At 39.0% G+C, this 18,301-nt stretch overlaps 1 protein-coding gene across 1 annotated transcript in view; it reads left to right on the top strand.

The window, feature by feature from the left end:
- Positions 1-18,301, top strand: part of LOC125615555 (orofacial cleft 1 candidate gene 1 protein-like) — a gene marked incomplete at its 5' end in the record, with an annotated part of 78,368 nt that overhangs the window by 57,958 nt on the left and 2,109 nt on the right. Inside the window, one exon of the mRNA XM_048799712.1 lies at positions 16,128-16,204. Within this exon, the coding sequence (XP_048655669.1) occupies positions 16,128-16,204 (77 nt within the window). The remainder of the gene's footprint in view (positions 1-16,127; positions 16,205-18,301) is intronic.

The raw sequence follows: 18,301 nt of genomic DNA, 5'->3' as shown, positions 1-18,301 counted from the left end.
CACTGCTCCTGTGTTTCAGGATTGCCAAAGGAGTCACTTTTCATCCTAATGCTATTCAGTCTATTGCATTCAAACATCAGATAACTTTTTATTTCTCAGAAACTTCTCATTGGTAACTTAGTTTCTCTGACACTTCTTTTTCCACCTATTTTTAAAATGTCATATTTTTTTCTGTCTTATCCAGATTCAGACTCATCTCCTGTTCTCCACATATCCTGAGGCCCATCACATTCATATCCCACAGCTTCAGCTTTTAACTGCAGGCTCCAACGTCCCTCCCCAGCCCAGACCCCTGCCCTCCAGGTCTGTAAACTAACCTGACTTACATCACCACCAGGGTATGACTCCATTTCTTTACACTGTCGCCTTCCCCCAACCTTCCTCTTCTTGAATTCGTTTTTTCATTGAACATCATACCATCCTCTCTGGGGATATCCAAATGAGAGACCTGGAAGTTACCGTACATTTCTGTTTTTTCCTTCATCAAATCACTCACTCAGTCCTGTTCTTTCCTTGGCTGTGCCTCGCTCCATCTTGTTCCTCCTTTCCAGTCCCATTGGCCCAATCCCTAAAATCACTGCCCTGTCCCCTCTTGCTGTGGCCACCTGCTTCTTGACAGGTAAATGGAATCACTGATCCTTGCTGCCGCCACCACAGTCTTTCTAAAGTGACCATTGTGCTCAGGCTGCTCCCCTGTTTGAACCCTGTAGTTGTGCCAGGGGTGGTGGCACACGCCTGTAATCCCCGTGGCTCAGCAGGCTAAGGCAGGAGGATTGCAAGTTCAAGGCCAGCCTCAGCAATTTAGCAAGGCCCTAAGCAACTTGGGAGACCCTAAGTGTAAATAAAAAATTAAAACCATAATAAGGGATAGGGATGTGGGTTAGTGGTTCAGTGCCCCTGTATTCCAGGCACTGAGATGCATTCTGCGCTTTTGGTTCTCTGCTCTTGGGCACGTTTTCCACTGGACCCCACCTTTCTGCCCTTTGCCCTTCCTACTCTAGCAGTTCCCAAGGCTTTCACAGTTCCACGAATGAGCCTCCTTGACATTGGTGTGGTTCCCCTCTTTCCCTTGATTCCTTCCTGTAAAACTCAGTCAGTCCTTCCCTGGGGTTCTCCTTGCACTTTGCCAAAACCTCTGCTCTGGTAGTTAATTATCTGATTGCTTGTAAGTTAAACATCTAGAGTTGAGACACGCTGGAGAGGGGAACCCTGTTTTCTGCTTAGTTGCTTGTACCTGTGAACATCTCTGGCATTTCATAACAATTCGATGAAGTCGAAAGAGAAGGGGGTGAGTTCCAATCAGGTTACGACATGCTAAATCAGAAACTGGGTTGTGACCTATCAAAGCCTGTGGAGTTGGCTTGTTTATTATACCGAGGCTACTTTTCCTCAAGTAGGAGGAAATCATTACGATTGAAAAAACCCAGAGGGAGGCCATGTGGGGGGCAGAAGATGGTAGCAGCGCCTACTGTTTTTCTAGATGTTTATTTCCTGTTTCCGTTGTGGAAGAGGTAATAAAGTGTTGGTGGAAAGGGTTGGGCCTTTTTTCTTGTTGAGACTGTTTCTATGGTGGGTGTTGGGCACAAACAGGAAGAAATCGCAATCTATCCTTAGTGTAGTTCAGGCAGCAGGAGGAAGCTTCTAGAATTTTAAGAGACTGTCAGAAGGATGGAGATAGTGTAGATCACATCAACACCCAGAGGCAGCGTAGGTCAGAGAGAGTCCCAGGCATATTAGGAGGAGAAAGGAAAGTCAAGGATGACTCAGAATTGATGGGGAAAGGTGCTTTTTACATATTAGGTTTTTATTTCTGTCTTGACGTGCTCAGGAAACTTACAGCGTAACGTTTGGCCTTGTGATTTTAGTAACGATTTTTTTTTTTTAATGAAACACAAATATAGGTGAGCTGTGACATCATCTCCAGCATGATCTATTTTCTTGGATCTGCTGTTTGACCTAGCTTTATGGACTCTCAGCGTACCACTTGGTGAGGTGAAGAGGAGAGGTGTGGAGGGCTGGGTTCCTGGAGGCCTGTTTGGAGGCTGTTATTATAGGTGTCAGGAGGATGTGATTTAGCTGGGAAAATAGAAAAGCATCTGGGAACCAGCCATTGTATTATCTTTAGGTAAAACAATTGAAGGCATTTCACTTTTTGTTTTCAAAGATATAAGCCAGACAGATGGGCTCACTGTTATGTAACAAAAACATTAAAAAAAATTCATCAAGTTATGAAATAATGTGCTTGACTGGAAATCTTGCTACATCATGTTCCAGTTGTGTGATCTTCAGCCAACCCTCTGACCTCTCTGTAGCTCAGCATTTGTATCTGCACCGCAGAGGGCATGGGGCTCGCCTTTCTTACGTCATCATGTGAAAGACTAATTTGATAAACTGTCTCAAGGTGTTTTGGAGTGCCGTATGCAAGTAAGCTGTTTATTATTTTACTATTTTTTCATGAGCACCCTCTAGTTTCCGAACTTGCCCAACTGTCCCTTGGGCAGAGTTGTTAGGATGTTTATTTATATGACATCCTATCACAAGAAGGTTAGGACAGACCCTGGGGACTAGAGGACAGAATGTGGATTCCAACTGCACCCCTTAAACTAAGAAGTTTGCGACCTTGGAGCAGCTTACTTCTCTGCCTCAGTTTTTACTTCAGATCTCCAAAATGGGAATGATAACCTCCATAGGTTGGTGACAGATTCAGATAACAATAGAAATAATCCAAGTAAACGCTTCATAGAGTTTTTGCATCATTTTAAGCATGTGATAAGAGTCAGCTCTGGGAAGTAAAATACCCCAACTACTCTGCATAAGTGGGACCTTGAAAAGGAGCTTTGGAAACAATTTTTGCTTCAGTGAATATGAATTTCGTAGAGAGAGGCAATTTCTGCTTTTTCTTTATTAAAGTCTTATAAATCCATAAATAGTCCTCAGGAAGGTCTGTTTTCTCAACAGCTTATTGATGTAGAGCTTATCTTCAGTTTCTCAAACTGAAGCCCTTTCCTAACTCTGCTGTCCTCTGCCAGAACAGATAGCTTACTTGTGTATAAGATGCCCAGTGAGCACTGTGGCCAGTAGAAAAGGCTTCATTATTCATTTTTTTCACTCATTCTTAACTCAGTACTTATTTTACCAGGTGCAAATAAGGGAAAAAATGGTGGAGTCTTTTTTTTAAGAAATTTATATAAAAATATTAAAAACAGGACCAATATTATCATGGTATCACGGATGATAATAATGATGCATAATGAAATTAGACATTGATATATATTATTTACTAAGTGGCCTGATCTGTTATCTATAGATGCTTAATGGATTTATTGCTCACATTATAAGATAAATCAATATTACCCTTCACACTTTGCAGTTAAGGAGACAAACTCGGTGGTGTTAAGGAGGTTGACTAAGGTTTCATGCAACTGGTCAGAAGACAGAATTTGAAACTAATTTACCTAACTGTGGTACCCACAATAGAAGAGCAATAGAACTACTGTCAGCAAGTTGCTGGAGAAACAGATGAGAAAACACATCCATACCAAGAAGGAGCAAATTCATACTACCTATAGCTCTACAGTAGGACATGTGATAAATTCAAGCTCTGTCAAATGGAACTTTGAGCAGCTCAATAAGTGAAGACTAAGGAAGCAGAAAATCTGAATAATTGTTTTAAATGTATACATGCTTAGTGTCTCAAAAGGATAATCGATTAAGTTGAATTCATTTTTTTCCTTGGAAAAAGTACCAATGTGGACATTCCACATTTTCCATGACTCTGTGGTTCTAGATCAAATGGGATTATCACATCAGGAATTAAAGTCAAAGGTAAGCATTGCTGTACATTTTGCTTGCTAATTTTAATACATCACTTGAGATTATTCAGATGTACATACATGCCTGCATATATAAAGTTTAAGGAGATGTGAGAGTTGGTAGACAGAAGGTCATTCCATGTATTAATTAGTAGCCATTCATAATTATGCCCTGTAAGTTGAAATAAATGACCTAAACCATCCCCCATCCTTGCACAGTGCGTTGGGCCAAAGGGGTCTCCATCTCTAGTGAACTTACCTTGATGTGCAAGCAGGTTGTAATACAGCAGACTTCATGTACTCTTGTGGCTAAGCAGCTGAACTCAGCCAATCACAATAGCCAACCCTCAGCCAATCCCAAATTGCAGCTGCCAAATTATGCTCAAATAAGGCAAATGCAAAAAATGCACCAATCAGGTAGTCTCTTTATGTCATTTACTGTCTCTTCTGGTTATAAAAGTAGCTTACTGTATTGAAGTCTGGAATGCTACCTGGTTCTAGAATGTTTTTCTTGCTCGAGTAAACTCAGTTAAATTGAACAGGTCTGTTTTTCTTTTAGCAGCCCATTGGAAGAAAACTGCATTTAGTGACTTGGAGAAACATATAATTTAAGAGGTGAAAAATAAAGGTAGTTTGTCAATTATTTTTGAAATTCAGAATATGTAGTAAATTTTGAAAGTTTTTTTAATGTGTAATGAATGGTGAAAGCCTAGAATGTTTAGACATGTAGAACCTAGTATAGAGTGAAAAAGAAAGCAGAAATATAATAAGGCCAGAGAACTGAGGCATACTGCTACATATAATGGGGATTTATTTTCTTATAAGTGGATATACCCTTTAATAATTGTCTCCTTTGCTGTGACATCAAAAGAAACCACATTATATGCCGCAGTCCGGCTGCAGCAAAATAACCGGGGGGGTGATGAACAACTTGTGTACGTTGATACAGCAGGAGTGGAAGCCGTTTATTGTAGGACAACAGAGGTATTTATACATTCCACACAGCTTATCTAATTAGCATAAACTAGATACATCAGTCAACCAATAAGGAATCTCCACACTTAATGGCTCACTGGTGTTACTTCACAAACCACTCCCTCTGGCATTTTGCCAGGCGCCATCCAGACTTGTTTACAGACTCTAACAATTATATCCATGGAGTTGTATTACATCTTCTTAGGGCCAGTTTTCATGTTTGTCTTGAGTTCAAATTCCAAGTTGTTCCAAATCAATATATTGTCAAATACCAGACACATATAGACATAGTAATGAATAAATGAACAAATCAATGTTTTTAGGTGTTCAAAATCTATATGTGATTTTTTTTCTACTCATATTTCATCTGAGTAACTTCCATCTTGACACCACAGGTCAAGTGTTCTCTCCTAGAATTCTTCACTGAGACCCAATGTGAGATTATGGGTCTTCCTGGGTCTGGAACCTATGGCCCAGTCTTGGGGTTGGGGGGCAGTGTTTAGTTTCAGCCTCTTGAGAACAAGGCTCTGTGGAGATGGGATGGGCCTGCCCACAGTTATTTGCATTGATTGCAGGAACAATTATAGGAACGGTAACAACTACCTTGTAATTTTTTTGTAAGGATTAAAATCTGTCATTGGAGATTTCCTTGAGGGGCAAGCGTCTATTCCTTGCTTTCTTTTTTCTTTCTTTCTTCTCTCTGAAAATGTCACTTTTCTTGTTTCTTTTAGCATGTGTGATGATCATAACTTCCCTTGAAAGTTTTGAATTTTGAATTTGGGCGACCATCATGTTCGGCATTAATACATCATTGTTGAAGGACTGGGTGATGAAGGATGGGAATTAGAAATGTAGAAGTAGGAATTTTAAGAATGAGAAAGCATGGGTGGGGTGTGGAAGACAAGGGGGTTATGAAGTCTGGGTTGAAACACATCCCTATGTCCTTTGGAATCCCCTTGAAATAACCTTAGGACAATTTCTTTTTATTAAAGATCTTAACTAAAACAGAGGTGTATAAATATCAGATCTATTCAGTTTCTCCTTCCCCCAGATGATTAAAGAAAACATCACTTAGCATAAATATTCTTTCAAAAGGCAAAAATCCGCTTCACTATGAACAAATGTAAATACCAACTATGCAAATATTAACAGAATATCTCAAAAGAGTTCTTTATCTACCAGGTGACAAGTAGCAAGCCTAAATTACTTTGAGAATATCAGCTGCACTTTCTGCTTCTCATCTCTGCTCCAATCCCACCCAGAATTGTGTGTAAGGTCTATTCCATTGTTTTATTTCCTTGGTCAAAAACTTTCAATACTTCTCACAGGCGATCACTGGCCAGGTAATTTAATTTTGTTTGTGGTGATGGGGGATTGGACTCTAAGCAAGCATTCTACCACAGAGCTCTATCCTGAGTCTCTAAGCTGTCTTTTTTTTTTTTTTTTCCAAGAAATTGTCATGATATAGTAGAATGATGTTGGGTTGAAAAGTCAGACAGTCATGAATTCAAATGGTTTATAAATCTTATGGCATATGTGGCCTTAGGCAATTCAATTAAGTTTTGGGGGTATCAGTTTTCTCATCAATTACCTGGGGATGCAGTTCATATCATATAATGTTGCCACACCTATTACATATAGTTAAAGTCTATCCATTAAATGGTATTAAAAATAATAAAATATTAGTTATTAAATCATATAATAATAATCCAATGTTCTTGTTAGGAAGGAGATTCCTGTTTTATCTATTACTTCTTTCCCTTCAGTCTGTGATCCTATGGTACCATTTTCAAATGTATCTTATTGCACTGCCTTATGGACAAAAACATTTTTATATTCACTAGGTAATAGAAATTTTCTATGTAGCATAGAAATATGAGTTAACTTAATGTCAAAGAAACATTTGTTGAATGCCTGAAATGTCAGTCATTTTGTATGAAATCAAGGCATTGACTGATCAAAGATAGATATAGATAGATATGGATAGATAAGATATAGAATCACTATTGCTTAAAGTGATTTATTTGGTTTAAATGCCAAAGGGCTCCTTTCAGATTTTACAAGTTTCTGTGAAATAATTTGTAAATTATACTAAATTGTGATTTTGAAGAATCTGTATCCATTTCTCTGTTCATTTTGCTTCATGTTTATAATTGTATCCTTTTACCCTAAAGTTCTCCTCCACACTTGATGCCTCCCAACAATTGTCATTCTATGATGCTGAAATTCTCAATAATTTTGACATCCAAGTTGGGCTGTCAACCTGCTCATCCCTAGCAAGTCTCAAGCTCCTTCTTTGAAGAATTCTAATGAAATAGGATATAAAGTTTTAAGGAGCCTTAAAATGAATAACCTCAATTCAAAGGGGGGTATAAACAGCACCAGAATTAAAATTTATATTGTTTGAAATCCTCCTAGAGGAGAAAAATTAGTAAATATTAAGAAAGCTCCTCCAGACAACTTTCCAAATTTTTAATGACTGGCTTCATTTCCAAAAATTTAATTTTTTTTCTTAGTGGAAAAATGTCTCTAAAGGGTTTTTTAGTATCTAAAATGTTTTTTTCATATTGCTGCTACCTCCTGATTCCAGTACCCCCAGGGTAATAAGTAAAAGCTGAAATTTACATAACCAATTTTGGGATTTGTGAATGTAAAGAAGAAAACTTATAGAAGGTAGTGAATAATTAATAATTTAGAATTTTCAAGTTTTTTAAAAATCATGTCTCACAGGAAATATATAAGATTATAGACATATTCTGAAATGAAGCTGAAGCATTAAAGGTTTTTGTAATTTAGGTAAAGAAAAAAAAAATTTTTTTTTGTACAAGAGGTTGAACCCAGGGGTGCTTAACCTCTGAGTCACATCCCCAACCCTTTTTATATTCTACTTTGAGACAATGTCTCACTAAGTTGCTTAGGGTCTCAATACATTGCTGAGGCTGGCCTTGAACTCAAGATCCTTCTGCCTCAGCCTCCTGAGTTGCTGGAATTATAGGTGTGCACGACTGTGCCTTGCTTAAGTAAAAAAAAAATATTAGCTATGATGTCATCTCATCGTAAAGCTTCACAGATCTACTAAAGTGCTCCAGGTATGAGCTTTCAAATTATCATGGCGACCACAGTGACAATTATTTCACATCTACTCAATTTTCCATCTTTTTTTGCAACAAGATAGCAGCTATAAAAATGTACAATTGGAAAGCATTTCTTCTTGAAATTCATATTTTAAAGAATGTTCTAAATTACTCTTAGGTTCTTCAGATACATTTTTTTTTCTCTTTCTCTCTCTGATGAACTCAGCAGAGAAAATGTAGTAGGGTTACCTGAGACCAATAAGCAGAAAGGAATCATGCTATTAGTAAGGACATTGAACTTCAGGGTGAAAGTCATGAAGTAATGTTTGGGGCTCCTTAACCAACATTCTGCTACAACAATCTCAAACTCATTTAAAAAAATATTTTAAAAGGTTAAGTCAGAAATAAAACATTTAAACTCCCTCTCATGGTTCCTGATCCCCTGACTAGTGTTAGCAGTGGCCAGTGATAAAGGTCTCTGCAGCTACTTAATAAGAAATTTCTGGAAATCTCAATGGATAGGCCTCAGAGGATGGGGCTCCTAATGGTTATGGTAACTTTTCTGAGAGTCATGCAGAGTCAGTTAAAAAATGTCTACTTTGTTATGCATTAAAAATTAACAACACAGCCAAAATAACATCAATGTAGTTAATCAAATTCATAGTCATTGTGTCTAATACCGAGCCTATACTCAGATTTCACCAATTGCTCTCAAAGTGATCTTGGCTATATGCTTGTCCAAGAAGGTCCCAATCAGAGCTGCACCTGATCTTCTTTCCCATAGCTTGGCCTGACACACTGTCTGGGTCAGCTGTGTCATAGATTTTCTGTAGACAAATTTGTCCTATTACTTGCTCCTGGAAGCAGTTACTCATTTTTGAATATTTTATTTTGTTTTCTTTTTAGCAGACTGTCTACTCAAGAGACAGTTCATGTGTAAAAACAGTTTGAAGGGCATTAGGTCATTGGTAGCCACTTTTTTTTCCTGGTTGATAGGTATAGAGCATGACTTTACATTTAACATCAGACATGCTATTTTTTTCCTCTTAGCTCTAAGGGATATTTCAATAAGGCAGTTATTTAACTAATTAATTAATTTATATTTTTGACATCTACGTGATCACATTTATTGCAACAATGTTTACTAAATTCAAGAAATGGAAGCAAACTAATGTGTCCATCACCTGATGAATGGATAAGGAAAACTGGGTGTGCATACAAAATGTAATACTATTCAACCACAAAAAGGGATCAAATTCTGTCATTTATAACATCAGTTGGACTGGAAGTCACTGTGTTAATTGCAATCAACAAGGCAGAGAAAGATAAGTATCCTATGTTCTCATTCTGTGTGGAATCCACAAAGATGGATCCCACAGAAGCTGAGAATGGTGGTTATAAGAGACTGGGGAGAGAAGGGGTGGGGAAGAGATGTTGGTCAATAAGTGCTAAGTTAAAATTAGGAGCAAGGCTCTGAGGTGGTATTGCATAGTAAGTTAATTTTAAATAGCTAAACTGTTGGTATGTTTTTTTTAAAAGTAGATAAAGAGATTTTGAATGTTTTCCCATTAAAAAGAGGTGACAGATATGTTTAACCTGGTTACAAAATGTATATATGTACCTAAATATCACATAGCACTATACACACACACACACACACACACACACACACACACACACATATATATATATATAGACACAAATATATATATATATACATTTTAAAAATTTATGAAACATTTAAAATTTAATTTTAAAAGCATACAGTACACAAATGACTAATTTTTCTGATCTTTCTCATGAAGTATCTCTTATCCACTTTCATACTTGTTTCTGTATCACTCAGTGTTATATAATGTTTCCACTTTACATAAAGTGCACTTCTGTATGAAAAATACTAAGTGAGTTTATCTTCTCTATGCTCATGGAGTACTTGCAGAATTAGAATTCACATGCTTGTCAAGTACTAACTACTGAGCAAGAACGCATAAACTACGCCAGGCATTCAGCCTCTTCTGCTCTTACCTGTACAGTCTCATTAGAAGTTCCACACCCATTAATGGAAGCCCTAGAACTTGCCTTTAAAACACCCAATAAGTGTTTTCTGAACATTTTGTTTTAATATAAGAGCAGTTATTTTAAAAAGTTGCTGAAAGATTAAATGATTTCAGGGATTTGTCAGTAATGAAAGCTTTCATGAATTTCATGAATTTGTGAAGTGGTGTACGCATTGCACCTCCTTACTCTGTACCAGCCCAGATTTTTTTTTTAAATTAATTTTATATATTTTGAATCATATTACATAGTTTCTTTATATTTGTCTTTTTTTTTTTTTTTTGCATATTCCTCTCAATTAAGGAAACGGCTGTGGGTGGAATATGGTTTGAATGTGTTCCCCCAAAACTTCACAGAATGGCCCCTTGGTCCCCCCTATGGGGGACATGGTGGGAGGTGGTGGGACCTTGAAGGGGTGGAGCCCAGTGGGAGGCAAGGCCTTAGGGTGTCCCCCTTATGTATGGATGAGTGCTGTGTAGCAGGAGTTGTAACTCTCCTGGCACTGAATTTGTACTGCAAGGGTAGGTTGTCCAAAGCAAGTCCACCTCACCAGCTTGGCCTTCTCTGCTCATGGCTATTTCCCATTTTACTTCTATTTTCCCTCTCTTCTGGGCTGTGTTGTGATGTAGCAAGCAGAATCCGCAGCAGAGGACCATGAAATGGATTGCCAGGCCCTGACTTCCAGCCTCCAAAACTGTGAGCTAAATAAACCTGTTTTCTTTATAAAGTACCCAGTGTCAGGCATTTGGTTGCAATAACACAAAATAAACTGAGAAAAAGTAAAATCAAAATAAACTTAGGGAAAAAAAAGCATTCTTTTAGGAGCCTGGGATATGACTTTTATTAGTTTTGATGAGAAGGTATAGAATGTAAAGACAAAGATTTTTGTTGCTGTTGTTGTTTCATGACCAAAACTTAAACATGACCTTTACTTCTTTATCTGTGGCTTACAGACTTTTTTTGGTTCATTTCCTTTTGGAAATTTTTGTGCTTTCTTTTTTTTAAAGAAAGACAGTTCTAGAATAATATTGCCTTCCCTAAAGTATTTCCTCTTATTACTGTTGGAAAGCATGAGCTAAGGAAGAGAAATAAAAGGAGATAATTTTGAAAAATTAGTATTTAAAGTTTTAAGTTATAGCTAGTTAGGGATCTTTTGAATTTTGTCTGGATGTTATATGAATAAATAGAATATTATTATTTTTTGGTACCTGGAATTGAATCCAGGGGCACTTAACCACATCCTCAGTCCTTTTTTAATATTTTATCTAGAGACAGGGTCTCACTGAGTTGCTCAGTACCTTGCTAAGTTGCTGAGGTTGGCTTTGCATTCAGGATCCTCCTGCTTCAACCTCCCAAGGCCTTGGGATTACAGGCACGTTGGCATGTCACGTGCCAACGTGCCTGTAATGTCTGGCTTAATATCTTAATTTTTGATTAATAATGTCTGGCTTAATATCTTAATTTTTGATTTTTCAGTAATTTTACTAAAAGTTTTTTTCTTTTTTTGATAAATCATTCCTTGTATATTCACAGTTATAGCAAGTCATCATTTAATTCAGACTAATAAAATGTGATGGAAATTCTGGCTTGCAAAATATTCAAAAATAAATTTTTATATAAAAGAAGAATTATTATTAGTTTACTAACTAATTATCAGTTTAATAAACAACAGATGCTTCTCAAATACCTGACAGGATTAGACTTTAGGCTTACATTTTCTTTGTAAACCATGATGGTCCTGTTTGGTAAGTTTTATAAGGTGGATGGTACAAAGAGAAATTTCATAGGATTTAATAAGGTTTTCCTGTCTAGCCTTTTCTATTTATTTCTGAAGGACCATAGACTTCTATTGATCTCAGCCTTGTTTTCACAAGGAGATGGGTTATAGGCATGTAACAGAAAATATAGGGGGCAACGTGAGTGGGAGAATAAAGAAATTCACACAGTGAGCCTAACCTCTAGAAGGCGATTTCTGATGAGGATGTGAAGGACCAGTCATGCCCTATAAGAGCTGGACCAACAGCTCTGGTGACCAGCAGCTCTGGTCTCCACCAAGTGTTACCTCCTCGGGTAAAATGATTGCAGTTTCAAGAGAGACTGTGAGCAAAGAAAACTCAGATTTGCTCCTGGATTTCTGATTCTCAGAAATCGTGTGAGAGTAAATGTTTGTTATTACATTTCCAAGTCGTGGGATAATTGGATATAAAACAATAACAACAGTCATCTCGCCTCATACACAATTTCAGCTTCTGTGATGGCAGTTATCTGAGATCAACTTGTGATCCCAAAACACTACATGGAAAATTCTAGAAGAGAAAGAGCACATTTAAATAACTTTTATCACAGTATACTGATATAATTGTTTTAGCTTATTATTAGTTATTATTGATCTCTTTCTGTGCCTAATTTATAAATTAAACTCTATGTTTGTATAAGAAAAAGAAAAAAATCTGAGCTTTCCATCATCCATTGGAAGGTCTTGGAATGTGTCCCATGTGGATAACTAGGGCCCAGTTACAGAATTTGGTACATAGAAGTGGAGTATTGCCCCACCCAAACACAAGTCATGAATGAGACTGAAAACACACAGAGAATTTTTAAAGGAGAGTGTTATCGAAGGCATAGAGTGCCTTGAAGAAGATACTTCCGGAATGCTGATAGTCCTTGAGAAGTAGGCTGAGGGCGTAAGAAAGTAAGATCCCATTGCAAAATGGAGGAAGGAGTCTCATGAGCATGAGAGCGTTTATGTGTTGCCTGTAGTTACAGAGACAAGGGACCTAATGCACCGGATAATCTAGCTGAGGAGATTCCCGGCCTGAGGATTATAGGTGCTTCCTGTTGCATTCTTACTGATTATGGTAAAATGTGAGGTGAGAGAAATAAACTCAAGGAAGGAAGGACTGTGAAGCCAAATGAGTCATGGCTTGATGGTTCTGAAAATTCTCAGCCTCCCGGATGGTAAACAACAGAAGAAACGAAGAAATGGCTTCTGAACAAAGATCCGATGCCAGGAAAATGTGATTCAAGGATGAAGCCAGGAGTGTCATAGTCAAATCTTTTGTTAAGACGTCAGAAATATCAAAGGCAGTGGCTCAAAACACTATTCACCTAGACAAAAGGCACGCTGAACAGATTAAGGGTGTGCCTCTTGGTTCCTGTCAATCACACAGTGAATTTCTATGAAGCTCAAGGGCATAGCCCCTCATCCTGTCAGTGGAAGCCGTGGTAGAGCAGGTCTTATTTGGAAGAGATTTGTGGTTTTGACTTTCATGTAATAAAGTGAACTCCAATAAGATTCACAGAAGACTCACAAGGATTTAAAAGTAATTATATAAACAGAAAAATCAACTGATTTGACTGAAAGTGTAAAAGGGGTTCACTTGATGCTTTGACTACATGGTTTTTTTTTTTTCCTCCTAAACCTTCTCTCTAAACTTCTTCTTGATCTTTTTTTCCTTAAACTTCTCCATAATCTCATTTTCTTTGAGCCACCTCCTTTAAAACGCCCCTGTTCCCCAGGATGAGCAGAATCACAGCCTTTGGGTCAGGAGTCCCCTGTGTTTCTCCTTTGCTAGAAAAGCAGTAGACCTTCTTTTTCCTTTTCCTCACGACCTTGTCTTCATTATTGGATTGGCGTTGAGGTCAAAGACCGAGCTTTTGGTTACAAAAGGAATAGAGCAAAATGAAGAGAAGTCTTTGGGTCCCTAAATTCTAATGACAGGAAGCAGGCTGGAGAATGTACTTAAGTTGCTGAATCCTTGGTCCTGTCCCAGGATGTCCATCCAATAACAAGGACACGGTTTTGAGAAAAAGGAAAAAGAAGGTTCATTGCTTTGCTAGCAAAGGAGAAACACAGGGGACTCCTGTCCCAGAGGCCATGATTCTGCCCCCATCAGCAGGAACAGGGGGCTTTTAAAGAGGTGATTCAAAAGCTATATTCTTTGTGTTCTCTGTTGGAGTTGTAATTCACTTGTTAATTTGGGAGATAGTCAATTCTGGATTACTTCATTCCTATGGTGGGTGTGTACTTGAGGACAGATAAATCTGGGTAGGATGGGGAAGAAAGGTAATCCTCTTTCCCCTGAGATTAGGGAGGGGGAGAGATCAGGGAGGAGCAGAAACATGTCCATTTTAAAAATCAGTCCCAGTGGCAGAGCAGCAAGGGCTAAATTCAAAACATAAAGTGGGCCACTGTTACACTTAGCTGCAAAGGTGAGCTACTGTTAGGAAAAAAGGTGTTGGGTTCAGAGAATGGAACCAGGAGTCCAGAGGGCAGGGTTAAGAGCCCTGGGAGTTTGTCCCAGATTTTGAGACTTCACCAAGAAGGTCCAACATGGCTCTTTGGACCTATGATCCTAGCCTCTGATTATTCACACCTTTGTCTAGTTCCCTCTGTGAGGTACCAGGGTTGATCTGTGAGACCAAAAGCAGAAGTGATGGTGTGCATGTGTGCATTTGGAAATTAAGTATTAAAGAGTTCAGCTCTTGAGTTCCCTCTACTCTCTCTCTCATTTACCTTCACTGAATATGTTAATGTTTGCCTACTTAACATCGATCCTCTTTATGCTTTGAATGTAGCCCTTAATGCTCTGCCACTGAAACTTAATTTTAAAATGGACATGTTTCTTTCTTTTCCTCTCTCCCAGCACCTCCCTAATCTCAGGGAAAACAGGATTCCCTTCCCCATCCTAGGCAGAGTTATCTGTCCTTGAGCACACACCCACCATAAGAGGAAGTCATCCAGACTTTGGGGATGGCACCAGAAGATCTCAGAAATGACTGTCTCCCAAATTAACAAGTGAATGACAGCTCCAACCCAGAGCATGTGGAATGCAGCCTTTGAATCCCTCTTCAAAAGCCCCCCTGCTCCTCTTGATGGCCAGAACACAGCCGTTGGGACAGGAGTCCCCTGTGTTTCTCTTTTGCTAGCAAAGCAATAACTATTTTTTCTTTTGAGAAAAACTGTGTCCTCATTAGTGGACTGGCATAGGGGGCAAGGACCAAGCTTTTGGCAACACCTGTTATGCTCGAATTCAGGACCCCCCAAAGACCACCAGCAAAGAGGTGTTTATTGTGAGGTAGCTCAGTCCTCCACGCACACAGCAAATGTGACACTGAGAGGCCCTGATCCCAGGGTTTGCAGCAGTTTTATACACTCTTTGGGGAAGGCAGGGACTTCACATACATCATAGCATCTCTTAGCAAATCATTACACACTGAGGGAAAATCATATAAAACAACTCTAAAACATGATTAGCACATTCACTGGCGGGAACAAGTTGGTTAGGGGTGATTGGTTAGTACAAGAGGGGGATTCATTTGAACTGATTGGTTTAAACCAAGAGGGGTGTTCGTGATGAACTACATGGTTTCCCAACATGTTATCAACCACCATAAACAACTGGGAGGGTCATCTGGCATTCCAGGTATTTCTCTGTCTCATGCTGATTGGTGGCTGCTAGGGGGTTGCTATGGGTCCCCACCTAGCCTGACTGAGTCAGGGACACCTGGTGCAGCAGATCTCTCCTGTTATTTGTAGATAAACCACTTAACAGGGTGGGAATGTGCCTAGGAGTGCTCTGTGGGTCTTTCCAAGGACAAAGGTCATGTCCCTTCCTTGGACAGGCTTTGCTCTGAGGTAGAGGCTGGTTTTTCAGCAGGAATACTATTATTAGTATTAGAAACAGATTTTAAACAGGGTTTCTGTACATTACAGTTTACACAGGATAGCCCTAGATTTTGCTTACCATCCTCACATAATTAAATTTTCCCTTTTACTCCTTAAATGTCCTGAAATGGATGATAAATTGTATGGTTAAAATTATTGTTTGCAACCCTAGCATGCTACATGTCCACCCATACGTCCATTGAGCATGAGCGTGTGCAAGGCATGTATGGAAGGTGGGTGGTGGGGACAGAGAGAAATCAAAAGGGACACAGAAGCCGTGCTGGTGTCCACTTTGCATTTTTCCTCCTTGTTATATTGTTTTGATCTCCCTCTACTTCCCTGGAAAAAGTCACTAAGCAAGTGAGGAAGCTGCGTACCATAGGAAGGTGGCTACTAAAGGTCGAATTCCAGGGTTCTTTGTCTCCGGGAACTACAGCCTTTGAGGGGCAGCATATCCTGGTCTTAGGAAAGTGGACTTACGTGTAGATGTTTCAACTAAACATCAATTTTATTTCTTTTCTGTTTTTGTTTTTCTTCATGCAGGAATGGAAATTTGATGGGGAAGGACTCCACCGGCACATTCCTGTGTCATGTTTAAAGACTGATAAAACATTTCGGAAGTATGTTTCTTCATATTAGATTTAATGTGTTTTATTTTGTCTGTGTGTGTGTGTGTGTGTTGGCGGCTGTGGATTAAAGGTGCACTAGGTGCCCCAGTGTGAATCACCCTGAGGTTTTTGGGAACAGTGACCCCATTTCATCCTGTGATGTATCTGTGCCCCTTTGTCCATATGATGGTTCTGGATGAGACATTCTAGCCATGGTGGTGTAGCTTCTAAGGTCCTTGCTTAGCATCTGTTCGGCCATCTTAAATGACAGACATCATTTTAAGGAAAAAGTTTCACTTTCCCTCCCAAGGGCCTGTCTGAGAAAGGCTCCCCACTCCCTCATACCAACCCAACCAGCATTAGGACCTGCCCAGCTCTGATTTCTGAAACTCCCCCATAAAAGTCCCAGAACTCAAGCCTGTTTTGCCTCTCTGTCCTATAGAGAGATGGCCTTTACTCGTCAGCTCTGACAAATGAACTCCCCTGTGTATCTCTGCCTGGTCTCTGTCTTTCATTTCTTGCTTACCCATCTCTCGTTCCTCACTTTCCCTTCATAGCTGATCCATGTTTTCTGTATCTCTTGGAAAGGACCTAAGGCCTTGGACCAGGGTAGAAACTTGCAGGTTTGGGATATTGCAGGCACTTCTCCCTCAAGTGGTGGTAACAGGTGTGGTTCCTGGCAGTTCTCAGGTGGGATGGTCTCACCTTGAATCTTAGACTTTACCCTCTCTACCTTGTGACCTTGCCCAAGAGGGTCAACACTCCTCAGAGTCGCTCAGTAAAGCAGGAACAATAATACCTGGATTATTGTGAGGGTTGAGTGAGATAGAAACACTGTATTTGAGAGTAGCCTTGAGCATGCCACATGCTCAACAGATGTGACTCAATACTGCACACCAGTGGCTTTTGGGAGGGATTGATTTTGCCCCCAGGGGACATTTGGCAATGTCTAATGGCATGTTTGGTTGTCAGGAGTAGGAGTGGGTGGGGGAGCTAGTGGTATCTAGTGGACAGAGGCCAGGGATCCTGCTAAACATCCTGTGATGCCCAGGGCAGCCCCCCACGACAAAGACGTATCTGGTTCAAAATGTCAATAGTGCTGAGGTTGAAAACCCCTGCTGCACATCTTTGCTGTTTATTCTTTGCCATTTTCTTTAACTTTTATTCCTATTAGCAGTGCAAATAAGAAATCAACCAGAGTGAGTGAGACCTGTCTCTCTGTGAGACTACTTAATGTCTGAGAGTCTGGGCCGTGAAGACAGGATCGTACATCATTTCAACACATGATGTAAAGATAGGTGACGGGTAGAACAGTATACCTCCCATGCCCAACATTGGTAATGATAGGACGTACTAAGAAAATGGCCAGGGAGGTCTACAAGCTTTTATATGTGATAGAGCTAATTACAGGCTAACTTAAAATATTGGAAATAGGAACTAACCTAAATATCCAACAATAAGGGATCATTTAAATGAATTATGGTAGACCCTTGGAATTAAACACTAGGCAATACCTAAAAATTATGTTGCAGAAGAAAAGAATGCCTATAATATACAAAGTAGAAAATACAGGTTACAAAACAATATTTACAGCATCTGTCTCACTTTGTATTAAAAAATATGACTAGCTAACTGGGCATGAAGAACAGAAGAAATCAATATTTTTATCGGTGGTTATATCTGGACTGTAGACTAATGGATAATTTTATAATGTACAAACATCTATGCATAGACAGACAGCCCTCTGAATTCAGTTTCCACAGTAATGGATTCAACCAACCTCAGATAGAAAATAGTTGGAAACTATCTGTACTGAACATGTACAGACTTTAAATCTTGTCATTACGCTCTAAACAATACAGTGTAACAACCATTCCCATAAAATTTATATTATGTTAGGTATTATCCATCATCTAGAGATGATTTGAAGTATATGAGGGGATGTGAGAAAGTTATATGCAAATACTGCACCATTTTATATAAGAAACTTGAGGATCCATAGATTTTGATACCCAACAGGGGTCCAGGAACCAATCCCCAGTGGATGCTGGCAGACAACCTTACTTATGTGATCATAAAATTAATAAGTGATCATAAAATTAATAAGTG

Source organism: Marmota marmota, unplaced genomic scaffold (assembly GCF_001458135.2).
Source record: "Marmota marmota marmota unplaced genomic scaffold, marMar, whole genome shotgun sequence".
NCBI lineage: Eukaryota > Metazoa > Chordata > Mammalia > Rodentia > Sciuridae > Marmota > Marmota marmota.
This window is presented reverse-complemented; position numbering and strand designations above follow the sequence as displayed.